At 46.0% G+C, this 27263-nt stretch overlaps 1 protein-coding gene across 1 annotated transcript; it reads right to left on the reverse strand.

The window, feature by feature from the left end:
• Window positions 1-3286: 3286 nt before the first annotated feature.
• APOH (apolipoprotein H) lies at window positions 3287-26712 on the reverse strand. Its single transcript, XM_066586438.1, has 8 exons — window positions 26639-26712; window positions 25674-25850; window positions 25456-25552; window positions 7811-7887; window positions 7291-7479; window positions 6666-6845; window positions 6305-6502; window positions 3287-3425 (listed from the first exon to the last, which is right to left on the reverse strand). Exons 1-8 carry the CDS (start codon window positions 26700-26702, stop codon window positions 3346-3348), a joined length of 1062 nt encoding a protein of 353 aa, XP_066442535.1. The 5' UTR covers window positions 26703-26712; the 3' UTR covers window positions 3287-3345.
• Window positions 26713-27263: the final 551 nt, after the last annotated feature.

Consider the following 27263-nt stretch of genomic DNA (forward strand, 5'->3'; position numbering starts at 1 on the left):
TCTCCCACCCCCTATACTGTGTGACAAGCCTGATTCTTCATAGTGGTTCTCACCCAGCTTTTCCTGAATTTGATAAAACCACAAGAGTGGCTGAATAGACCTTTCTCCACTAAACAGGAGGTGCTTGTGGGATCTCGTGCTTTTAATGGTTTTCAGTAATAGCGGAGTCTGTGAAGTTCCAGTAAACACGAATCTGTGCCAGTAAATGGTTTTGCTAATTTCTTTGGTTTCCTGGAGGAGCCATGATTCCTGATTGCCGTGTGCGCTGCATACTGGGGGTTATGTTCCATGGCAGGCGCCTTCCATCCTTGGAGCGTGGCGGCGTGGAGATAGGAATGCTGTCATCCCAATCCACGCTCAAAGGCAGGTTCCTTGTTATCACAGGTCGTTCAGTGGAAATACTGAAATATGTAAAGGTTTCCAAAAGAAACATCCCACAAAGAATCCCAATCAGTGGGGATACAGGGTGGACGCTGCACAAGGAGAACATTCCAGGGACTACTTCCATAGCAGAAGGTTCATTATCCTCCCAGCAGCACAGAGTATTTCAGGAGAGGAGTTTGCTGATATTGTGGAAGGTTGCAGATGTAGTGGAAGAAGCAGGTCTCAGCACCACCGATAGAAGTCACAGAAATATGGGCTCCTTCCCACAAGACATTCTGTTGTGGCTTTTATGCCACGATAAAACATTTTCCGAAAATCGTGACCACCTGAAGCATTGGATTTCAATGCACTTGTGCGGATGGGAGTTTTTTATTTTGGTGCGTAAAATCAGTCGACCGGAAAAGATAGCGCATACGGTGCGCATTCCAGCCAGCCGCCTTTACACTGACCGGAAAAGATAGGCCTGGACCTATGTTTTGCTGGAATATGCCAACCAGTCCTATAGACTCCTATGGGGGTATAGGCACTCCATAGGCATGAAAGCTGCTGGAAAAGGAAGTTGGGAGGGAGTTTAGCAGCGGCTCTGCTAAACTCCCTCCCCCTCTCCACCCCTTGCCGGCTGCTGGCAAAGGGAGGGGGCAGGAGATTAGCACCCAATTCGTGGCTGCATCTCCCATTTTAATGCCCATTCAGACAGCAGCCTGGTATACTGCCAGGCAAGGAGAGAGAGTTTAGCTCTGCTAAACTCCCTCCCCCTCTCCGTCCCTTGCCAGGTGCCGACAAAGGGAGGGGATGGGACAGGGTGGAAGCTAGTGTGTTAAGCTCACACACCTCTCTGCCCCTTGCCGGCAGGGGCATGAAAAACACAGATGTTTTTTACTGCGATTAGTGCGACATTTTCAGCACAGCGCTAATTGCAGTATAGCGTTCCTATTGTTTTCAATGGAAACGCTCAGACAGCCGCTCGATTGTGGTGCTTTCCAGTGGCGCGATTTTGAGTGTTTACTGCAACGCATGTGTGAGGGAGGCCTAATTCTGTGTTTTCACTCACTCTCGCCTCACACGAAAATCACATAATTTTATGGCCAGTGTGAAGGCGCCCTTAGGCCAGTTTCACACTACCATATTACGCCGCATCTTTGTGTTCGTAAGATGGACTTGTGTCCCAGCCCGACTACGGGGGACCTAAACTGTCATCATCAAAGACGCGGCCGTAATACACACTCATGTTTAACAAACCCTAAATAATGAAATGCGTAGGTCCCCGACAATAGAGGAGTGTGCTGCCTGGCGTGTATGTATGGAATCCCAGACAAGGGCCCCCATCTGTGTGCAGCACACAGCCCTATTACAGCCCATGGCTTTTGAGCAGTCATTTTGCATAATCTACTAATTGGTGCTAATGCCTATTAGTACCAATTAGTAGTATGTGAGCAGCCAGGAGTTGTATTCAGAGAACAGACCACCCGCTGTTCTCTGAATACATCCCCTTTGTTCTGCTGTGCTGATTACAGCTGAGACAATCAGCTGTAATCAGCGCTCCCCAACAGAACACAGCATGTCGTCCGTCTTATCAGCTGTTCTGCTGAACAACGGATTTCAAGCCCAACTGAAATTCATCGTTTGGCAGAAAAGTGAAACATGGGCACATTTACACTCAACAATTATCACTCAGAAGACTCCTTTTGAGTGAAGTTTGAGCAATAATTGTTGTGTCTAAATGGGCCTTCAGTGTGTACCCACCTTTCCGTGAATTAAATGGCTATTTAACCCCTTAAGGACCAGACACTTTTTAGGGATTTTACCAATGTGGTGGTTTTACTGCCCCCCCCCCCCCCCTTTTTTTTTTTTCTTTAACTACCAAAATTATTTTTGCTCCATTTTTTTCTGTGACCTATCTGGCTACTTTTTAATATCTTTTTTCACTGACTGTTTTTTTTTCCGTTTTTCAGTTCTATTGGGGATAAAAAGCTAAAAAAAAGATTGCTTTTTACATCTGTAGTTGTGTTGGTTTTTTTTAATTATTAAATTTACACTAAAATAAAGTATGGGAACGGGTTCTTCTTTTTGTTTGGGACATTTTGATATATAAAATATGTATAGTTTTGGATTATATGGTGCATACGGTGACAGTTAGGTTGGCCTCGGCTTTGGGCCATTTTCTTTTTCATGTATATATTTTTATTTTATTCTGCAATTTTTTTTTTCCTTACAAAAAAACCTGTTTTTTTACTATCTATGTCCCCCATGACGTCATATAAGACCTCTGGGGGTCATTCACCTCGTCCTATTTCTCTTTATTTCACATTTTTCCACTGTAGCTGGGACATCCATAGAAGCCCCAGTTAGAGGAAAAACAACCCCCTGCAGTGACAATAGTCACTGGCAGAGCTGTTCTGGGATGGCTCGGACCCTGCAGCTCTGTTGTAACAGGGGGTCACGTGATCCCCGGGTCACACAGTGGAAGAAACACTTCAACTTCTTAGTACATGGTGCTCATTGAGTGCCATGTACCCGGGAAAGGAGAAGGCAGAAGCGGTTAAAAACGCTTCTCCTCTGGGTCATTTTTTTCCCTGAGTTTTCCCCTGATTTTTCTTAACCTTCCATAGACTTCTCTGGCAGCTTTCTGCATGACACGCAGAAACATAGGGCAAAACCTATCTTTTCTTGCATGCAGAAATTGCGTGCAACACGTTCATGAAAATGAACCCATTGAAATCAATGGGTTTGCTTTGTCACGTTTTGCGGACGTGAGTTTTATGCCCGCAAAAACGTGCGCAAACATGTTTGTCTGTTTAGGGCTTAAGCCACCTAGTGGAAGGAGCGGGGTCCGCAGCAGTACAGAGTGTTTCAGGAGATCTTGTGCGCGGCTTACAATAATGTAGAGACAATAATGTTGACTTGTAGATCTTTATAGAATTATTACAGATTATCACAGCTTCACGTCGTTCTCACTTGGCATCATACTGAGCGCTGCTGCTCCTCCGGACATGGCGTCATCTTTGACGGGTCACTTGAAAATACTGAGAAGAGTCCGGGTTCTGTAAGAGAAGAAAACAGGTTGTAAATCCGTTATCGCTGCAGAGGGACGGGCACCAACTACATTAATAACTGCAGCGATTCGCAGCACTCTGTGGGGAGCGCCGGAGAAAAACATCACTAACTGTCTGTCCGCTGTCTCTAACACCATGTCCTCTCTCTACCTAAAACTAAACCTCTCTAAAACTGACTTACTGGTATTTCCACCCTCCACTAACCGACCTCATCCTGACATCTCCATCTCAGTGTGTGGTGCCACCATAACTCCTAGACAACACGCCCGCTGCCTTGGGGTCATATTTGACTCTGATCTCTCTTTTGCCCCCTACATCCAATCTCTGGCCCGAACATGTCAGCTGCACCTCAAGAACATCGCAAGAATCCGCTCTTTTCTCAGTGTGGAGACGTTAAAAACGCTTATTGTCGCCCTCATCCACTCCCGGCTCGATTATTGCAACTCGTTGCTGATCGGCCTCCCCTGCACCAGACTCTACCCTCTCCAGTCCATCCTGAATGCGGCAGCCAGGCTCATCTTCCTGTCCAGCCGCTACTCGGACGCCTCTGTCCTGTGCCGGTCACTGCACTGGCTGCCCGTTAAATACAGAATTCAATTCAAACTCGCTACCTTCATCCACAAAGCCCTCCACAGTACAGCGCCACCCTATATTGCCTCCCTCATCTCAATCCATCAACCAGCCCGGGCTCTCCGCTCTGCTAATGAAACCAGACTGAGCGCCCCTTTAATTCGAACTTCTCATTCCCGCCTCCAAGACTTCTCCAGAGCAGCACCGGTCCTCTGGAACGCACTACCAAAGGCTACCCGAGCAATCCAGGACTCGCAGAACTTCAGGCGTGCTCTAAAAACGCACCTCTTCAGGGAGGCATACCACATTCCCTAAACAAACCTCTCTGTACTCCGCCTGATAACATGCTCCCTGACCTACTGACTGCAATCCCTGCTAGCCATCATAAACCGCTCCTGCAGTCACACCGTTTCTGCCGTCACACGGCTAAATGTCTGACCATTGTCTATGTGTATAGCATCGCTCACTCTCCACCTCGCCATACTGTGCACATCTCCAGCCCCTTTACCCTCTGTATCACCCCATTACTTGTAGTATGTAAGCTCGTTGGAGCAGGACCCTCACCCCTATTGTTTCCATCAACTGATTACTATGTAACCGCGGTTCTGTAATGTTTGTATTTTGTCTTTCTGTATTCCCCCGTCTATGTAAGCGCTGCGGAATATGTTGGCGCTATACAAATAAAGATTATTATTATTATTATTATTAAAGGGCGTGGAGGGGATAATTATCATCTCTATTCATTATTCATAGAACTACAGAGTAATCACTTCAGAGTCATCTCCCCAGTCCACGATCAGCGCCCGATTAACCGCCACCGCCTGATGGTACGCATCAGAATCCCACGCCACAGCGGCTAGAGCGCGTGTTACAAAGAGACGTTGCCGCATTCTAGCCCATCTGTGCCACATATGTGAAAGACTTGCTATTCAGGATTCGGGAAAAGCCTAGTGATAGTCTCCGGTACGTTTATGTGGATATATTAGCTGTCATCCAGTTTTCCCAGACGCCTGATTGGTAAATCTGCCTGAGGCTTCATTCAGACGGGTGCGACCGTCTTCAGCTGGCCATGTCACGGCCACAGTGCGGCCGGGAAAAAAAGAAATAAAAAATCTCATTTTAACGGAAGCTCCCATAAGGTGGAGCGGAGAGGAGGGGGGGGGGGGACTAGCCCTGCTAAACTCCAACCCGCTTCCCGCTGCCTATCCGCCTGCTGCTAGCTTATGACAAGGGAAGGGGGTGGGAGTTTAGCAGAGCTAGTCCCTTTCCCCTCTCGGCTCCAGCCTATGGGTGCTGCCGACAAGAGGGAGGGGGCGGGACTTTAGCACACTAGCCCCCGCCCCATCCCATTGCAGACAGCCGGCAAGGTGCGGAGAGGGGAAGAGAAGGGGAAGGGAGTTTAGCAGTCTCGCTGCTAAACTCCCTCCAACCTCCCTTCTCCGGCAGCTGTCATTGGCCACAGGAGTCTATGGCAACCGCCATCATATTCCAGATGAAGATAGTTTCAGACCTCTCTTTTCTGTCTGGAATGCAAAACGTACGAGTTATGTTTGCCGGCGGTCGTTTTTACGCATTGGGAATACGCCCATCTGAACTGATGCATTGGAAACCATGCATCCGATGGATAGCGTTTATCCGCCAGCCATGAAAATGCGGCTGATATACGCTCATGTGAAAGAGCTCTGAGGCTAATTTCACACGGGAGAGTACAATATCGGAACGTGAATCTCAGCCTGATACCGCGCTCGCCAACATGCAATGACTTGGAGGATGCGAGGTGTTTTTGTGTTAAAACTGCCTTGCATCACTTCGGGGAAGTATCTGCGGTGGAGGATCACGGAGTGTTTCCCATTGTTTTCAATGTGTAAACCTCGCATCAAACTCGCGTGCCCCTCGCACGCCGCGCAATGCAGTACCAATCCCATTGAAAACAATGGGTGATGCCAGGCGTTCTGAGGGAACACCCAAAGATAGGACATACTGCATTTTTTTTCCCGCACCTTGATGCAGGAAAAAAAAAAAAGAAATGGCTCGTGCATGACCGCTCTCAAAAGAATGGGGTTTATATTTGTGCGTCTCGCAGCACAAAAATCTTGCGCGATTTTTTCAGCCGTGTGAAACCTGCCCGATTCTACAATAAAACTGATGCAAGGGACATTGTATTCTATAACTAGGCAGATTTGTAAATCAGGATTGTGAGAAAGCTGGGTGACAATGTCTGTGGTAATTGTAGTCATTTTGTCACCCAACTTGTCTAGGAACAAACAGGGAGTCCAGTATACAGTGGGGGCACTTACTTTTGTAGCAGGCGGGTACGGTGAAGTTCCCATTGTCACACTGGCTCTGTATGGTGTAGGCGCAGTTCTCGTCTTTGTTCTTGCAGTAGTAGGTGATGATGTCTCCATGTTGGATCTCCTGCCTGGAAATCTCATCCACGCGCGTCTTCCGCCCGTTGTGCAGGACGTTGGCCTTTGGCGTGGGCACGTCACATGGGGCTGTAACAATGAACATCACGTTAGTTGGTCTGCGCACCTTTTTTGTAAGTTGGTGCCGGTATTCTCTTCTGTGATTGAGCGCCCTCGTAGTCATTGTCATAGCATGCCCTGAGTGCTGGGCAGTGACGGCGGGTATGGGGTACATCGGGATCGGCGATCTTACCCTGGCAGAGCGGCTTCTGGGTCCATTCTCCATCTTTATCGCAGTATGAAGTGCGGGAGCCTACCAACGCATACGGCGGGTTACACCCATATGTGACCACCTCCTTGTAGTTGTACTTCCGATAAGGGGCAAAGCTCATGTACCCGTTGGTAATTTCCGTTGGACGCTGGCATTTTACATCTACGGAAAAGGAATAATTTCTCTTAGAATCATAAATCCCATCCAGTAGTTATACTTGTTGTTGGAAAAGCTGGGTGCCATTGCAGCTGCCACAAAGATTTTACCCAATTTTCTTGGATTCCTGAAGTTTGGGAAGGCTTTATGCCAGCCCTTCTTGGGTCTAAGAGATGGCCATATTGGTTGTCATCCAGCTTTCCCAAGCTCCTGAATGTCAGATCTGCCTAATTACATTATTTAGAGAAGCAGATTAAAAGCTTCTGTGAAGAACCACCAATGCAGCTTGCACATCTTTCATTCAGCTGTGCGAGGCTCCTGACTGGCTAATCACCATCTCCAGAGAGCTTTCCCATAAGCTGGTTGATAACTTCTGCAGGTCAATTGGCAGCCATATTGCTTGTCACTCAGCTTTCCCAGAATAGAGCACTTAGTCCCAACAGGATCGTACCCCGGCATTGAGGGACGTGGCTCCAGGTGCTGTTGGCGCTGCACGTTGCATTCTCACTCCCAATCAGTACGTAGTCCAGCTTGCAGTGGTAGCGCACCACATCCAGGTAGAAAGAGACGTTCACTTCTTGGGGCTTATAGAAGTCCAGTAGCCCCATCCTCGGTATCTCAGGATAAGGACAAGCCACCTCTTAAAGGGGAAACAACCAGAAAATGTCAGTAATCTATGGCAGTGGTCCCCAACTCCAGTCCTCAGGGACCTCAACAGGTCATGTTTTCAGGATCTCCTCAGTGTTGCACAGGTGATGAAATTATTGTCGATGCCTGAGACATTGCCACAGGTGTTCTTACTATGGGATATCCTGAAAACATGACCTGTTGGTGGTCCCTGAGGACTGGAGTTGGGGACCCCTGATCTATAGAGCAGGGCTTCTAGGGTGCTCAGCGCTGCCAAGACTGCTAGGTATGTATAGCATTTGCCTCCATGTACCCCTGACTCTGGCATTTGGATTTGGACTTACTCTCACAGACTGGGAAAGCAACACTCCAGGCACCACTTGCCAAACATTCGCTTTCATTGGCGCCACGTATTCTATACCTGGAACAAGAAGCAATAAGTCAAGGGGTTAATCAACGAGACAAAAGAAAAGGCTAAAATAATATACAGAGCCAAACAGGTAAGTGATTACCTACAGCGCTCCTAGTGGTGCTAGTAGTGTTAGGCCCAATGTCCACAGGCGGATTGATTTGCAGAACCTATGCAGGAGATCCGCAAATCAAGCCACCCATAGAGATGCATTAGCGTCCGCAAAGCAATTAATAGCATGCAGGTGTCTTTTTTTTGGCGTGCGGATCACATGCACTGAAAAAAAAGCGCAACATGCTCCAATTTATGCAGATTCCCGCATGGACGGCTTCGAGGCCGTCCGATCCACAGCACACCCGCAGATGACACTGTGGACGTGCCGCAGATCTGCAGGAAATGTAGAAATAAAAGCACTGCGCATGCACAGGGCGTGTCAGCCGGCGTGCCGGCACGCATCCACCGAGCAGAAGAAAGAAGATCCGTCTGGAAAGCAGGAGACCCGCACCACATCCGAACAGGTAAGAGAACTGTCCATGGCCGCGGGCCCAGGCGGATTGTGTGCGTGATTCCGCACTCAGAATCCGTGCATGCCATGGACATGAGGCCTTAAAGGGCTAGTTCTACAACTGTCACAACCTCTGCTTGCTGTCAGTAAATGAAAACACCTTTTTATGTAAAGATTTATAATCTGTAGTGACCTACTCCTGCTCACACAGCTGAGGGTTTGCTACTATGTATCACAGAAAAATAAGTGCTTTTTTTTGCTTACCTGTAGCCCCTCCCCCTAGAGGCAAGCAAGCAGAACTGAACTTTGTATTATATAAAGTCAGTGTAAGTCACATGACCATGTCCCTAGTTGCCCCTCCAGGGTGGAGCAGCGGTAATTATTACTTTCCTACATAATTTACAGTAATGGACAGTAATGGCTTCAAAATACACAGCAGCGGCTTCCTCACTTATCGGTAATTTCATTTACCGGCGTGTACAGCGGCAGCAGCTGAAATTACCACTAATCTGTGAGGCCATCAGGGAAAGGACTTGCAATATTTGTGGGTTTACAGAAGAGGCCGGGAATGTCCGATCTTGGGGTAATTTGAGAGTTTTTACATGTGTCATGTTTCCGGTATAGGTGGCGACTCACTGCTATGGCGTCTACTAGAACTGTGAATTACTGATTGTATGGCATAGACATGGTTGTAACAGTATCTAATAAAATGTATCTAAGCTTATCATGTGTGATACTGTCTGCTGAGCCAATATATTTAATTCTGACATGCGTGATACTGTCCCCTTAGCTGTTGTATTTAGAGGGAATCTGTCACTATGTTTTTGCAGCCCTCAGCAAGTGCACTGTAGGGTAGTGCCCGTCACACTGATTCCAGTGATATGTCTGTGATATGTATGTATCTGTGCAGGAGTTTTGGAGAAACTTGCATTTTATTTGTAGCACCCAGAAATAGTCCTGCATATTCATGAGCTGCAGGCTGGTCACACCCACCACGCCCAATGATTGGCAGCTCACTCTCTATGCACAGTAATAGGCAGACAGCTGTCAATCAGTGGCTGGAGGGCAGGGTGGGTGGAGCTAGCCTGCAGCTTGGGAATATCAAGGACTACTTTAGGTAGTCCTCAGTGCATGTGCTGCTAATGATAAAAGGCAAGTTTCTCCATAACTACTGCACAGACCCACACAGCAGAGATATCACTGACTGTCACTGCCTTGTGCTGCCATCAGAGAGGGGTCCAAAAAGCTGATGACAGAGTGTCTGTAGCTTATCATGTGTGATACTGTCTGCTGAGTCATTGTATCTCATCTTTTTAATAAGATCTTTGTTACAGCAGATTTCCGTTTATTTCTGGCATTTGTGCCGGACAGAAAAGTGTGGTCTGCTACGTTTTTCTGTCCATTATAAATACTGGAAAGGAATGAAGACCCGCTGAAACTGAGACCTCATTAGCTTCTGACCTACAGCTCCATTCCAGAGTTCTGTCTGAATTTTGTTTTCAGAGATTCCGATGGAATTCTGGGATGGAGCCTGAAACCCCGTTTAAACAGAGCCTAAGGCCTCATGTCCACGGGGAAAAGAAGAATTAAAATCCGCAGCGGATTTTAACTCTTCTCCCGCCCGCAGATCCGCATCCCATAGGGATGCATTGACCACCCGCGGGTAGATAAATACCCGCGGATGGTCAATAAAAGGGAATAAAAAAAAATATAGAGCATGAAAAAATCCGGACATGCTCCATTTTCGTGCGGGTCTCCCGCGGGGACGGCTCCCGCCGGCTTCTATTGAAGCCTATGGCAGCCGTCCGGATCCGCGGGAGACCTAAAATAAGAATAACTTACCCGCAGCGGACCGGCCAGATCTTCTTGCTTCGGCCCGGCGGATGTGCCCGGCGCATGCGCGCGGCACGCCGCCGACGTGCCGAGCACATCCGCCAGCCGAAGAAAGAAGATCCGGCCGCGAAGAGGAAAAGACCGGTCCGCTTCGGGTAAGTTTATTCTTATTTATTCTTATTTTCAGCGCTCATGTCCGCGGGGCAGGAGGGACACGCTATGGATTCTCCATGGAGAATCCGTAGCGGGCCTGATTTTCCCCGTGGACATGAGGCCTAAGGCTGGCCTCACGTGACCGGATTTGTGTTGCGGATTCCGTGATCACTGTTTGTGCGGATGATTAGCGGTAAAACGCGGGCATTGTAAGGCTTTTGATTTTTCCTTCACACTTGAGGATACGAATTGCGTATTCCACAAGTGGAATTAAAATCACGGCATGCTCTATTTTGCCAATCTACTTTTGGATGCGTCCGACTTGCATGCCCTACACAACTAACATTGCCTATGGGCTGCGGGTACCCGTGTCCTCACAAAGCGGGAAATATAAACAAAAAATTAAACTGTACTGCGCTAGCCTCCGCGGTCATACGCAATACCGTTTAATGAGGTACGCAGGGTCACCAGCCGGGCTCACAGAAGGAATACGCTGCACGCCTCCCGCAAGCGGAATCCAACCCGTTCGTGTGAGCCCAGCTTTAGGGTGCGTTCACACGAGCGTAGGCGTATTTACGTTCGCACGTGCGCAGCGTATAATCGCCGGAAAGAGCGTTTTTCGGCGATCATGACCAGAGCTAGAAAGCGTCGTTTATGCGCTCATGTGAACGCACCCTTAGGCTACTTATACATTGTAGTTAGTTGTCAACTGAATGCTTTTTTCGCTGACTGCTATCTCACCCGAAACCCCTAATAACATGACGGTTTAACTCGGCCGAGTGTCCTTGTGTTGTAAATGCAGGGAGGAGAGAAAGTCACTGCCAGACACTTCAGGCACTGGCCTATCATCTGAGAATAAAAGGATTTGAGCAGTTGAAAGCTAATACCAGCTCTTAAGCCAACAGAATCAGATGATTATCTAATGTGCATTGGGGCCACAGAACTCTCTACCTCCATCTGCTGCATTACAAGGCACACAATAATGGTTTATCTTCTGAGAACAAAAGGATTGAGCAGCTGAAATCTAACTTCCCAATCAATATAATACAGTGGATGTTGGGGAAGAGTTGGGTGGTTCTAATGCACATTGGGCTCACAAGCTGGTATAGGAAAGCTGTGTTTGGGTTCATGGGCTGACTCATTTGCTGCATCTCAATTAAGAGGATGAAGCTGTTATTGCAAAGAAAATGGTTATAAGGTCGGAGGAGTGTTTAAGCTAAGGACTGTGGGCAAGGCAACCAGAGAGACAGTGCAGAGCAGGGTACTCAACTAGTTTTAGTAAATATCCATTACCTAATTAACAGGTCAAGGTCCAATCTAAAGGCCAACAGTAAAGATGTTGTCTTCCTAGTGTTTTGCAAGCTTTGCAGAACAAGAGCAATTTATTTATTTTGAAAGTACCTCAATTTTAGCCTGGGGACAAGCACATGGCATTGTCCCTTGAGTAGCAACCCATCATAACATAAATACAGTACCAGAAACCAACTTGTGACATAAATAAGGCACCAGAACCAAGCCCATAGCACAAATGAACACTGACCCACGTAGTACATATTGCCACCCTAAGCATATCTTTTTCCTCCCACAGTATAATCTCTCTCCCCACTGTGTGGTGTATGTAATATATGTACTTTTAATATATATACATATAATACATGTATGTTTAAAAAACAAAAAATAACCAAAAACCACTAAATTACATGGTTACTAATGTTAGAAGTCTGACTAATAAAGTTCAACTGGACGTAATAATGCCTGAGGAAAAATAGGACAGTAGGAATAACTGAGACATGACTGGATGAAAGTTGTGTCTGGGCGGTTAATTTACAGGATTGCAGTCTCTTCAAAAGGAATTGTGGAAACTGGAAATGGGGAGGGCTTTGTCTTTATGTAAAGTTCTAGCTAAAATCCCCTACGGGAAGATCTATGTCAGTGAAATGAACATGTCTCTATGGGTAGAGATACGTGGAGGGAAAGGCAATAATAAAATCTTCATAGGGGTTTGCTATAGGCCACCAAAAATCTATTACTAAGGCATTATTCAAATGACCATTTATAGGCTCAAAAAATCGGGGGAAAACAGCAACCATCCTTGGCACTGGATTCCAATGCATTCATTCAGACGGATGATTCTTGGCCATGTAAAAAAAAAAAAAATCACACCAGGACTGCAGTGGAAGCCGTCCGTGTGAGGCTTGGACTAGATTAAAGGGGTTGTCCCGCGCCGAAACGGGTTTTTTTTTTTTTCAATAGCCCCCCCGTTCGGCGCGAGGCAAACCCGATGCAGGGGTTTAAAAAAAAAACAAAAACTGATAGTACTTACCTGAATCCCCGCGCTCCGGTGACTTCTTACTTACCTTGCGAAGATGGCCGCCGGGATCTTCACCCACGGTGGACCGCAGGTCTTCTTCCATGGTGCACCGTGGGCTCTGTGCGTTCCATTGCCGATTCCAGCCTCCTGATTGGCTGGAATCGGCACACGTGACGGGGCGGAGCTACAAGGAGCAGCTCTCCGGCACGAGCGGCCCCATTCAGAAGGGAGAAGACCGGACTGCGCAAGCGCGTCTAATCGGGAGATTAGGCGCTGAAATTAGACGGCACCATGGAGACGAGGACGCTAGCAATGGAGCAGGTAAGTGAATAACTTCTGTATGGCTCATAATTAATGCACAATGTACATTACAAAGTGCATTAATATGGCCATACAGAAGTGTATACCCCCACTTGCTTTCGCGGGACAACCCCTTTAAGACATGCTGCGGGGGGGGAAAGAAAACAAAAAAAAAATCGCAGTTGATTACTGCTCATGAGCATGGAAAAGTGTTTTGCTTAGCATGTCCAATGGGCAGTGTTTGCTGCGGGGGGGCAAATACGCATCCCACAGTGCAAATATGCTCGTGTGCATTGGGCCTTGGGCTGGCTTCACACAGGTGAGACTGATTCCGCATGCGGGATCCTGCAGCGGAGGCCGGCTGTGACCCCCGAAAGGCGATCCGTGTACCCGGCGTGCTCGTCGTCGGTCATGTGCAGTACAGATTTTTATTTTACAGCATTTGTATTTCCCACGCCATCGCTAGGCAATGACGCGAGTACTCATGGCCGATACGCAATGTTAATTGCATATAAGCTGCAGGTCGGATGGCCTCTATTGACTTCAATGGAGGCCATTCGTGTGAAGTCCGCAGCAACCTAGAGCCTGTTGCGATTTTTTTTTTCCTCTGCTCACGGAACATGCAATTCGTATCTGCAGATGTGAGCGAAAAAACGAAAGTACATTCCTTTTAATGCATACGATTAGCTGCGGATCCTCGCGCAGACACTGATTGCGGACTCCGCAATAGGAATCTAGTTATGTGAAGCTGGCCTAATTATTAATTCACAACATAAGCATTTGGCTGAGAGCAGCGCATCAGTAGTACCCATCTTAGATTCTTATCAGTTATATTATAATCACCTACATATCATATGAAAATGATGCCATCATAATGTGTTATTACTGCCCCCAAAATATAGGACACAGGTCAAGGGAAAGCTGCAAAAGAAAAGCCCTCGTTAAGACCAATCAGGCTCATACTGTTGAGGTGAAAAGTCCATCTGACCTCTTCTTGAAGGCGTTTCTTTTCAAGGTTTCCCTTGCATGGTCCTAATCTAACCTGATAGACACCCCAAAACTTCAAGGAGCTGACATGCCCCCTTGTGTTCGTCATTAAAGTTCATTGGCATTAGAGTATCCGCATGTGTCTTAGTGGACCTGAGATACATCTCCTGGAAGGTTTTACCAAAATATTTTCTTGGACATTAAGCGCGGTGATGAAGAACCCACTAAGAGAGTACAAGAGGGGCCTGGACACCTCTGAGTGTAACATTACATGTTCTAATCACTGGATTACTTCAGAAGGGCTGTTGATCCCTGATGAATGGCTATTGTTTTTCTTAGGGCTCATTTACATGAGTACGAGGGGCTGCTGATAAGTCTTTGGCTTTACCCAGAAAGAAACAAGATAGGAAGATGAAACTTTACATTTCTTCCACATCCTCTCCACTGATGCCAGCACACTTCTTACATCGGTATTCCAAGTTCTGTAAGCCTTGCAAAAAGAAGGATTTTGGTTGTGCCTCAAACCAGTCATCCGTAGCAGCCATGGCATCAGAAATGGTGTGAAATTTGGTCCCCTTGAGGTGTTTCTTCAGGTTTGGAAGCAGATGATAGTCGAAGGGAGCTAGATCTGGTGAATAAAGTGGGTGGTCAACCAGATGGAAGCCTAGCTCCACCAGTTTTGCCGTGGTTTCCTGTGCAGTGTGAGCAGAGGCGTTGTATTGCAGGAAGGAGATTCCTTTGGACAGCTTGCCACACCTTTTGGCCTTCAGAGCTGCCATCAATTGGTCCAAAAGTTCAATGTTATACCTTGCATTGATGGTGGAACCATTTTGAAGGTAGTCCACTAGCAGCACCCCTCCTTATCCCAGAACACAGACGCCATCACCATATTGGCTGAACTTCTTTGGGTGAGGAGAACCACTGTGCCTCCACTCTTTTGACTGCTCCTTGGTTTCAGGGTCATACAAATAAATCCAGGTCTCATCCATAGTGACCAGTTGATCCAGGAAGTTCTTATCAGTCCGGAAACGCTGACAAATGGACCGGGAAGTTCTCACTCGCATGCTTTTCTGATCTGTTGTCAGACATTTGGGGACCCACTTTGCAGATCGCTTCTTCATGTTCAAATGTTCATGGATAATGACACAAACACGTTCACGAGAAATCCCCATGATGTCTGCTATTCCTTTAGCTGAAATTGGCCGATTCTCCAGTATGAGGTTGTGCGCAGCATCGACGATCTCTGGAACAACAACCTCTCTCGGTCGTCCAAGACGTTCCCCATCATTGGTGCTGAAGTGGCCCGTTTTAAATTTTGCACCCCAGTCTATAACTGTAGAACATGAAGGGCATTGATCCCCCAATGTCTGCCACATATCACCATGAATATCCTTCGCGGACTTTCCTTGCAAAAACAAGAATTGTATCACTCCTCTGCTCTCATTTGCTGTGAATATCGCCTTAGACTCCGCCATTTTGTTTTCCCGCGTGCCGAGATCACGATAACATATATTAGACACATAAGGCTTTCATGTGATGTAACATTCGTTACCATAGAAACCAAAAAGAACACAAAGCCAAAGACTTATCAGCAGCCTCTCGTATATGTATATTTCAGTCCATGAATAAGCAGCATAAAATACGCTGCAGCGATGCTTTTCCTGAATATCTGCTATATTTTTATGTGCACGAATAATCAGTGCATAAAAACCCGATGAAAGCGCCAGTGATTTTTGTGCATAAGGGCGTAGCGTATATGCAGGTTTCTTGTATATTTACACATCCCCTTTGATTTCAGTGGGCTTTTACAGTGCATAATCCGCACAAAGATAGGTAATTCTGTATATTCTTTGACAGGATTGTACATTGTGTTAAAAAATACACTCATGTGAACGAACCGATTGAAATAAATGTGTTCTATTCACAGCATATTACGCAAGCAAATAATGTGTGTGTAATATGTGGCATATATATGTGAATGAGTCTTTATTGTCCACAGGATTAATAAAAGACTTAGATTTAGTTACAATGTGGCAGAATGAGCAGTTTAGCAAGGAAAGCTGCCAAGATCCACTGATGTAAGCCAGTTGGATTTTATAGGCATTGCGGTAGAGAAGAAGCTATGTAACAAGACGATCCCTAAGATTAGATTCCGTTCTCTATGTAATACCGAATCGCAGTTAAAGGGCCACTCTGGCGAAAACTCATTTTTCCATCCCTGTCCCCCTCACCTGATTGCCTGTCACACTCTGGAAGTCTACTTTATAAATTCTAGTCACTTCCCTGCAGTGCAGCCCTGTCAGCCAACATCTATGGTAAGATTTTTTAATTTCACTTTCAGTCAATCTCTTGATGCATCGGTTCAATATTAGTTAAGGCTATGCCATTTTTGTCTGCAGCGGGAGCAGTTTAATTATCATTACCTTCTGTATTCACCTAAATAAGCTGCAGACCATATCTATACAGCCAGAAGGATGAGCTGTGATCTCCTCTATTATAACTGTGTGACAGGAGCTGTGTGATCATCAGTAACAGTGACAGGGATGCCTGCCTGCCCCTTAAACAGTTGCTACAGTAGATCCATGAAAAAGCATTATAGAGACAGAGAAATTGACTACAAGATGAATCCACGACCCCCAAGCAGATCTGAGCTGGTCAAGACTGAGGTCACATGACCATTTAAGTAAAAAGAGGCCAGAAGTTTCAGACAGAAAGAAACCACTAACCAAGGTAATACTGACCGACTGGGGGTAGCTACATAGTGAATGAATTTTAAAAATCACCAGTGGCCCTTTATTTTCTACTGTAGGTCAACCGTAAACCTCATACCTCTTTCATTGTTATCGAGTGCATGCACCAAGTGTTGGAAAGAAACACCATCACCATCCCACAAAATTAAAATGTCATCTATGTACCTACCCCAAAAAAGAATGTGGTTAGTAAACTCTGAATTGCTTGAACCATTTACTAATGACATTCTTTTTTGGGGTAGGTACATAGATGACATTTTGATTTTTATAGATGATTAACCTTCTAGACCTGACTATCTCCACTGATAATAATGGCAATATACAAACTGAAATCTTTCGTTAGTCTATAGCCACCAACAATTTCTTGCAGCCTCCACCCTCAACCCCCAGGAGGGGTATACCAGTAGGCCAATATGTACAAGCCAGTGGGAATTGTTCAGAAAAGACCTCTTTCATCTGAACCTAATAACCTTTTTGGAAAATTCAAGCGAAGAGGTTATCCTGCAAGACACCTCAGGAAATCTTACTAACGGGCAAATCTGATCCTATAAAACTTCTTTTGGCCTCTTGCCCTAATAGTGATAAGGGAAAGAACTACTAAAATGTATCACTTTTGATGCCTATGCAGACCAAATGAGAATTTGTTTTGCCCATATTGGTCAATTTTCCTGGACAATCATGATCGCTAGAAGCCTGTCTGATCGCTGCACAGCATGATGTAATGCTATAGAATTACATCATACTTACAGACAGACCTGGTCGTTTGTAGCGAAGTTCGTAACGCGAACGTTCACAAGTAGGGGCCATACTGTATAGCACTGGACTGCTTTTTGTTTTTTCTTATTTCTGTTAGTTAGGAATTGTATTCATTGGCCTTTTTGCCTATTGCGAATAACTGACTGAATGGAGGCGTGGTACCGTGTTTCCCCAAAAATAAGACACTGTCTTATATTATTTTTTGCCCCAAAAAGGGCACAGTGTCTTATTTTCGGGGGGCTTATATTTAACTGATGGTCTCCGGCGGTGCTGCGGCAAGTGTTCTACCCATCTGCCTGCTCAACTTATTTATGGCGACGGGGCTTTGAATACCCCACCTCCAGCAAAGGGAGCGCTGTGATTGGCTAATCACAGCGCCAGCAGCGAATCACAGCCGGCGCTCGATGAGCCAATCACAGCCATTCAGTGATGTCATCTACTGAAAGCCCCGTCATCAGCAGAAGCAGAGCAGGCAGACTGGGAGGAATCAGCCGTTTGCCGCAGCACTGCCGGAGACCATCGGGACACCACGGACCAAGTGAGTATTGATTTGGGGGGGGGGGGCATCTGAGCTAGGTCCTATTTTCGGGGGAGGCCATATATTTCAAACCTCCCCCGAAAACCTGATGGGTCTTACTATCGGGATAGGACCTATTTTCGGGGAAACAAGGTAGTGAATGGAGGTGGAGCTGGATTGTGGATCGGTCCGGCCCACCCGCCTCCATTCACAGTAAGCAGGCAGTTCATACGTGAATGACTGCCGGTTTACATGGAAGGATACGTTATGTAGAAAATGAACGAAGAACGATGAAGTGAACGACTTTTTGTTCGTCGTTCAGTCGGTCCATGCATTTACAGGAATAATCTTCAGATTCTCGCTGCATCGTGGGAATCCTAACAATATTCGTTCTGTGTAAAAGCACCTTAAGTCAGAGTGGTGGGAGATTATCAATAAGGAGGTGTCAAGGCTCTTCTGAAATCTCCCCATTGTCACAAGCTCTGGTTGTAAGCCTATACTAGACCTAGAGAAAGACCCTTGAGTAAGTAAATCTTTACTGAAGCTATGCCAGTGTATAGATGAATTTCAGTAATAGGTTGTATTCAAAACCTTCGGCCTCCCCCACATAGGCGTTTGCAGAAAAGCAGCGTTTACTGCAGATGCCGCCTGGTTTCAGCAGCGCTGGCATGCGTTATGCCAGCGCTTTGGCTGCGTGTCGAGCACAGCTGAAAACGCAGCCAAGGCTGATGATAAAAGAAGAAAATCAATACTCACCTAGCTGGTGAAGCCAATGAATGAATGGCTGTGATCGGACGCATCCAGCCCTGGCTCTGATTCGCTCAGCCAATCAGGCAGGGATTTAGAATCTCCGTTACCAGTGAAGTTCCTCTGAAGGCTGACCAGTCCTGAGACGCCGCCGAGGACAGCAACATCACCTTCGGGGTCAGTATTTTTTTTTTGACCCAGGCAGTGTAGCTAGGGTGTGGTTAGCGCTGCCAAACGCGCGGTACCAAGTTGTGCCGCATTTTCGGCAGCACTAAAACCGCTGCCCATTCATTTCAATGGGCAACGCAGGGCTGAAAACGGCCAAAGATAGAACATGCTACGCTGTCAGAGCGCAGCGTTAAAGACGCTGCGTTTTCAGCCCTGTGTGAGCAGCCCCATTGAAATGAATGGGAGCCTTGTACAGCGTTTAGCTCTTTGCTGAAAAAGCAGCGCTAAATGCTGTACAAAACCACCTGTGTGAGGGAGGCCTTACACATCCGGGGAACCAATGGCCGCACAATCTTGTCGATATTTCCAGCAAGACCATGCGGCCATTGGCTGCTGTGGATGGAAGGGGTTTTGAATGCACGCAGTTACTGCAGTGTGGAAACCCAGCCTAATAGACATACATTATGAGAAATACCGCTCGCCCAACCCTTAACCCTTTGCAATCCAATTTTGGATGTAGGGTTTTCTAGGGGGCTTTCTCTTTCTGCCATTATACAATGGCACCATCTGCTGGCTAGAGGCAGTACTGCGGTATGTGACATGCTGTTGAGGCCCCCGACAACAGAGCAGACAGTAATATACAGTAAGAATACCCTGCCGGATGTCTTCCGACATCAGAGCTGTACAGCCTTCAATCAGAATGTCTTCAGACGTCAGACAGTGGATTGGAAAGGGTTAAAGGAACTGTAGGATTTCAATGGAGGGTAAAGCAGTCTTGGGTGGGAGGGACAGTTCATGATCCTAGATAAGGCCCAGATTAGTGATTCTGGGGGTCATGAGATCATACCACTTGATTCTGTAGGGAAGGAAGGAGATAAACTGGGACTAGATGACAGAGTCTCTGGTTGAGGCCATTTCTGAGCATAGAGTAGACATCTCCCAACATTTTGGCAGCGATGATCTGGGAGGATGAAGTGTAACTGATGGATGTTCCCTAAGGGCTCATTCAGACGGTCCATGTGCTGTCTGTCCATTGCACAGACACAGACCATTTATAGCCAATCCAACTATTCACATGCGTATTTTTGACACTGATTCAGGTTTATTTGAAAAAAAAACGACATGTCCTAATTTCATCCATCTTGACATATGACATACGAGAGTAGGGCATACAGAGCGTGGGGATTATTGTACAACACAGGGACAGCATCTGTCTACTAGTTTTTTTTCCTTTTGCATCCAACCTCTTGCACAGCACATGGACTCATAGTTGCATGTCCAGATGGCTTAACATCTGAGTTCTATAAGACCTCTAAATGGGCACTGCAATTTCAGCAAACGTGTGCTTATGTGAAAACTAGCAAAAGTGCAAATCAATCTATTTACTTAAAATTACATTTTTGTGTTGAAAAGTGGCTCTAAAGTGCTGGCCAATAGGGGTGTCACTTTCTTCTAATGTGCTGTCACTTCCCATTGTCATGTGAAATTGGTCTCTAGCAACCAATGCACTTAGATAGATGACAGGAAATAGGGGTAAGTCTTTGCTTGCTGCTATGTAATGCTGTTCATCGAAATCTATGGAGATGGTAAGGGGGAGGAAGTGAGACTTACACAGGATTGTGGCTGCAGCTTCTAGTAAGTGTTTTATCTCACCCTAGTTCTGGATTTGCAGCTACATTGCTCAGTACTTCTGTATAATGTCCCCCATGCTGCTGTTACTTAAAGAGTTTGCTACAGAGAGATGGGAGAGCAGACTCTCCTCTTCTCTGTACAAAGTGTATGGGCAACATTATAGCAGCTGGTCTCCACCCACAAGCTCAGAGAACACTGACCATTCTATATAGAACATGCAAAGGGAGATACTGCTGAAAAATTCCATATACAATAATGGCCAGCAGTAGTGCTATTCCTAATGTACCTACAGCTGACACTGTATTCTGAAAAGTCACTTGAAAGTGTGGATACATTCTAGACACATTTAGGTTCTCTTCTTAACAGAAGTAATAAATACCTGAGTCCTTAAGAAGTACTGCCCTGATTATCCTGTCACCCGGGGAAAAAAATCTATCTCTAAGGCCGCCGCGCGATCCGACCCCAGAGCCTGCAGGGACGAGCGCGTACTCACCCGCGCCTGGCGGCCCCGGCTCTTTGATGTGCCGGCTGCCGCGCAGCCGGCGCATGCGCAGACCGTAGCCGGCGGCCGGGTGAGTGCGTGCCCCGCAGAAAATTAGAACATGCCGCGGTTTGTTTGCCGCGCGAGATTTCGCGCGGCCAAACCGCGGCCGTCTGCATAGGAGTGCGTATTGTAATGCACTCCTATGCAGACTTTCAGCGGCGGAAATCCCGCGGGAAATCCCGCGGCGGGATTTCCGCTCGTCTGCAGGCGGCCTAAATGAGAATTGCTGGCTCAATGCTATTCTCAATAAAAACAGGTTTTGGCAAAAGTGCTGTTTAAAAAGTTTATGTAATTTGCTCCACATTTTTATCCTTCATAGAATTGCTGAGTTCCAGGTCGTAGCACCTGTTAGTGAAATGAATATGGCTCCATTTTCCTATCCATTTTATATTCTGATCCTTCCATTTTCTGTGGTATAGTCTGTCAATGCTTTGTACATTTCTTTAACAAGATTTGCTGAAACGTATTAAAGAATAAAAAGGGACATTCCAAGGTCCTAGATTGAATGGCTCGGGTCGTAGCACCCTGTTCTCCCATTTCTCTCTAAGCAACTTATTGTTTACCATTACTGTACTCTTGTGTTCTGAGAAGCTAATCATGTATGATTCTACTGCGCCTGCATGCGTTGGTTTGGCATTTTAGATGTTAAATTCTTTATCTTGCATATTCATATTTCTGTTTGTGTTATCGACCAATGGTAATAAATTAATTATAATAAATTTGAATGATTGTAATCAAAGCAAGTGCCTCTATAAAAACTGATGCCTGTCAATCAATAAATAGATAACTTTCACCACAACACAACTGGACGTGATCAAAAGTTATTTCCCGGGCTCGGCTATCCTCTAACTAAATTTGGACCCCAGAAGCATATCATATAGCACAGGGGTCCCCAACTCCAGTCCTCAGGGACCACCAACAGGTCATGTTTTCAGGATATCCTATAGTAAGAACACCTGTGGCAACGTCTGAGGCACTGACAATAATTACATCACCTGTGCAATACGGAGGAAATCCTGAAAACATGACCTGTTGGCGGTCCCTGAGGACTGGAGTTGGGGAACACTGATATACCAAATCGATTTATTTGCACTAACACACCTAAATTGCTGTGCTTCGGGTTCGGTAGGCAGTGGGACAAATATCTGCTGAATCTGGATCAAGCAAAGGCTTTTGATCAGGTTGATCATGAGTACCTTTTTTTTAATCCTTTGAGATATGGTCTTTCTGCAGGATTTGACTCTATGCCAAGGGGTGGAAAGCTTTCTGTTGTGAATCGCTGGATTGTCCATGCTTTTAAGATTGCCTCTAGGGTCTGCTTGGAAAATCCTTTGAGCACACTACTGTATGTTTTCTCGATTGCTCCTTTCCTTATGGAGCATTGAGTGAGCCTCTTTGTGGCTCTGAAGATGGTAGCATATGTAGATGACATCACCAAAGTTCCTGGTCTTGACTTCCTGGATCTTCTTCCAGGGAACCAGGAGAAAGTAAAGATTTTGGGTACAGAATTTAGTCACAGTAATTATCCAAAAGAAAATTGGGAGTTCAGACTCGAAGATGAAAACAATGGATGGGTTTGAATTTGACCCAGAGTGACAGCGTGGATGTGATGCGAGCTCTAAATCCTTTGAACCGTTTACTAATCACATTCTTTTTTGGGGTAGGTACATAGATGACATTTTGATTTTCATAGATGATTAACTTTCTAGATCTGACTATCTTCACTGATAATAATGGCAATATACAAACTGAAATCTGTCATAAGCCTATGACCACCAACAATTTTCTTTTGTTAAACAACTGACATTCACCAGCTCTCAAGAGAGGTATGCCAGTAGGCCAATATTTACAAGCCTGGAGGAATTGTTCAAAAAAGACCTCTTTTTATCACAGTGTAATAACCTTTTTGGAAAATTCAAGCAAAGAGGTTATCCTACGAAACACCTTATGAAAGCTTACTATTGAGCCAAATATGATCCTAGAAAATGTCTTATGGCCTCTTGTCCTAAAGGTAATAAGCAAAAAAAAACTACTAAGATATATCAACACTTTTGATGCTTAGGTGGACCAAATGAGAATTTCTGGGGCATTATTGGTCAATTTTCCTGGGCGATCACGATTTGAAACGGTTATTGACAGCTAGGCCCAGTATTACATACATTGCTTTGCCCCATTCATCTTTCCATCAACCCTGACCATTCTCCCTGTCCCAGCTGCTGAAAACACCCCACAGCACCATGCCCCCACCACCAGGCCTCACTCTAGGGATGGTATTGGGCAGGGGATGAGCGGCTCCTGGTTTTCTCCAGGCATCATGCATAGAATTGAGACCAAAAAGGTCAATCTTGGTTTCATCAGACCAGAGAATCTTGTTTCTCAGTCTGAGAGTCCTTTAGGTGATTTTTGCCAAACTATAGAAGGGCTTTCATATGTCTTTTGCTGAGGCGAGGCTTCTTTCTGGTCCCTCTGCTATAAAGCCTAGGTTGGTGGAGGCTGCACACAGGATCTTTGGAGCTTAGTCGCAGTGAGGTTCTTGGTCACCTCTCTTACAAAGGTCATTCTCCCTGAGTACTTTGTTTGGTGGGTTGACCGGCTCTAGGTGGAGTCATGCTCTTGACCTCTTGAATTGTCTTCCAGGGGACCAGTAAAAAGCAAAGTTTTTATGTATAGAATTTAGCTGCAGTGATTATCCAGTGATTATGCAGTGATATTTGAGAGCTAAGACTAGAAGCTACTGCTCAAAACAATGGAAAGATTGGAATCTGGCAATGTTAACATGTAATCTTTCTTGATCATGCTCTCCCCCCCCCCCCCCCCCCTTTTTTTAAAAAAAACTCGGCAGTGTTTACCTTTTGCCCAAACCTCCCTGGGTGTGGATCGAGACCCTGTTCTTCCAGATGTTAAGGGGAGATAGTCTGAACCTAGTAGGAGGGATGTTACCTACGGGCCGAGACTCGGGGGGGGTTGAATGTAATCAAGCCGGTTGTACTTTTCTGTGGATAACAAACATCTCAAACTTGTGGAAGGAGAGTTTTTCTTGTTGGGTACAGGCCTATGAAGAATTGCTTCTGCTGTTCTCCAATACTGGAAGAAAGGAGGGCAAATAAAGAACCTTATAACACCCTATGAGCACCTGTCGCTTGTATTTTAAGATAATCCCGAGATAGGTTCAGGGAATTTGGGACAACAGGACGCGGCCAAGGTCATTCCTTGACCAGAGGGTCCTGTTGGCCCATTTCCAGAAACCTTTGCCCTTGAAGATCGCCCAAGTAATGTTTTAAGCCCTTAAGTAACAACCATTTTTGGGGGTTTCCATTATCTTTCATCCCCGCCTTTCAAGAGCCATAACTCTCGTCTTTCTCTTTTGACAAAGCTGCATGATGACTTGATTTTTTTGAAGGATGATTTTGTATTGTATGTTAAATGGCATCATTAAAATATACATGTACTGAAAAACTTGTATGTTAATGCCCCCCGCAAACTAGTGTGCTGCCTGTTAATCCATGGACAGCACACAGTCCATTATAGGGCTATGCATGTAGACATTTTTTTCACATGGACCAATGGTTTTCATGAAAAACCTCATGGCATGCCCTATTCCTCTGTTTCATGGATGAGAAATAAGACATGTTAATGCTGCCTGGGAGTAAACCGGACGGCACATGAACCTGTGTCTGTTTGCTGTCCGATGCGAGTCAGTACTCACATAAACGGGTAGTGTGCACCTAGCCTAAGCGGGGTGAAATCTATGTGCATGCATTATATTTTGTTGGTCAGTACAATTCCGTCAATGCCACAATTTATATATCTTTGTTTTGCTACTTTTAAAAATATATATATTTTTTATCTTGCTTTCTCGCAGCGGGACCAGACCCGCGGCCCTGCAGGGACCAGTGCGGGTCTCACCTCTCCCGCGACTCCGGATCTTTGATGTGCTGGCTGCCGGCCAGCCGGCACATGCGCAGGGCGGAGCCTGCGGCCGGGGAGAGATGTTTCTGTGCGGACTGTGATTTGTTTTCCATGCGTGATTTTGCATGGACAAATCGCGTCCGCCTGCCTAGGATTGCATTTTCTAATGCAGTCCTATGGCAGCGGCCACGGGCGGAAATTCAGCGAAATCCCGCCGCGGAATTTCCACCCGTGTGCAGGAGGCCTTTGATACAACTTCCAGACCTTCTATGGACATTCTGAATATTAGTTTTCATTGTCATTTTTTAGTCTCGTCTCAGTTTTATTATTTTAATAACTTTTACGCCCCTCTTCTAACTGTATTGCTTGACACTGTCTGCAGCCATTCTTGGGAATATTGCGCTTTTGTAAACGCCATGTTACGCACACCGCAATAGCATTCTCTCTATAATGCGCAGTTTGACTCACCCTTCGTGACACGAGAAGTAGATGACGCTCTGATACGTTATTTCCTTGTATTGTACCTTCCCGTTGTCCAGGATGCCAGGTTTTGGGCACTGCTGTCCTGTATCATCAGAACAATAGAGTAATGTATGTTAATAAGGGGGAGGGGTCTCGTCTAGTGAATATTCTGTATGTAAATTAGTGGAGATTTGTATGAAAACAAATGGAATTTTTATACTTACGCTTGCACCGTAGGGTGGCGTGCTCCCAGCTGCCCAGCGCTAAGCATACCGCCTTATCATTGCCAGAATCCTTCACATATCCCGAGACGCAGGTGTACGTGACGCTATCTTGTGGGTTATACACAACCCTCCCAGGCCTGAACACAGCATTCTCCAACTGACGCGGTCGGCTGCACACTGCAGGGTGAAGAGGGCGAACCTCAAATCCAAAGTCACTATACTACAAATGATAGGCTTAGGGCGCGTTCACACGGCCATGATACGTGATTTCAATGGGTTCAATGGGTTCATTCTTATGAGCGTATCTCTTCATGCGATGTGCAATCGCGTGAAAAAAAAATGCAACATCTTCTTTATTGTGCGCATTGGCGCAGCACAAGAGCTCATTGAAATTGATAGGCATGCGCAAATACACGCGACATACACAGAAAACCTGCATATTTGTAGCGCATATACGCAAAAAAATCACTGCGTATTTATTTACGTGCGCAGACAAAAACACGCCGGAGCCGGTTAAATATGTTGGCGTTAGTGCATTTTAGCCGCCCAAACACACAGCGTATTTGCACGGGAGAAATGCGCTCGCTCCTGTGTGAACCTGGCCTTAGATACATAGCTTAGCAAAGAGTATCACTCATGATGCAAGTAGATACATGAGCGCAGCTGACAGTATCACACATCACAGAATTAGATCAATGCACTCGGCAGACAGGATCACATGTGATCGGCTTAGACACGTCACTCCGTCTTAAGACCCGCATCAACCTCTATAATCTGGACTTTCTCTTCAATATGTTTCGTCATGTGACTGCGCCACTCTTCTCCATGATTTTCCCTTGTAGTCAATATTTGTGGTTACGGAGTATTTGAAAGTCATGGTACAGATGAAGTTAGGGGCAGGGATGGCATCTTAGGTGAAGCATTCTCCCCGGGGCTCTACAGTCATACTAATGATAATTACGCACCTTTTCCTGCTGCGGAGTAACCAATAAGAGACAGCACAGCGATGAGTCGCAGCAACGGAGACATGATCCGAAGAGCTGACGGACGTCTGAACGGGAGCCGCAGGAATATTTACTTTTATATGAAAGTTCAATTTAAAAATTAACCAAATGTCCTGCTGGTCAGCGAGATGTTGCTTTATGTCCGAGGACACCGCGGTCACATCAATACCAGGAGAAAGAATGAAGCCATCAGACAGCTGCAAGGGCTCTGCCTCTAAAAGGGGAACATCACCTTCCTCTGGTTCAACATTGGGGAGGGGGGGGGGGGGGGGAGGATAATGGCTGAAATACTGAAAGCACTGAATATAATAAAACTAAACTGATCAAACATGACCTCCACACACCTTATACTATAGTGACAGTATCCCATCTATTACTGACAACCAGCCCCTATATCATGTCTGAGGAGATGTCACAGCCCCCCCCCCCCCATACTGACATCACTGGTATAATATAATTACACTGATCAGACATGACATCCACACACCTTATACTATAGTGACTGTATCCCATCTATTACTGACAACCAGCCCCTATATCATGTCTGAGGGGTTGTCACAGCCCCCCCCCCATACTGACATCACTG

The sequence above is a fragment of the Eleutherodactylus coqui genome, chromosome 13 (assembly GCF_035609145.1).
Source record: "Eleutherodactylus coqui strain aEleCoq1 chromosome 13, aEleCoq1.hap1, whole genome shotgun sequence".
Taxonomy (NCBI): domain Eukaryota; kingdom Metazoa; phylum Chordata; class Amphibia; order Anura; family Eleutherodactylidae; genus Eleutherodactylus; species Eleutherodactylus coqui.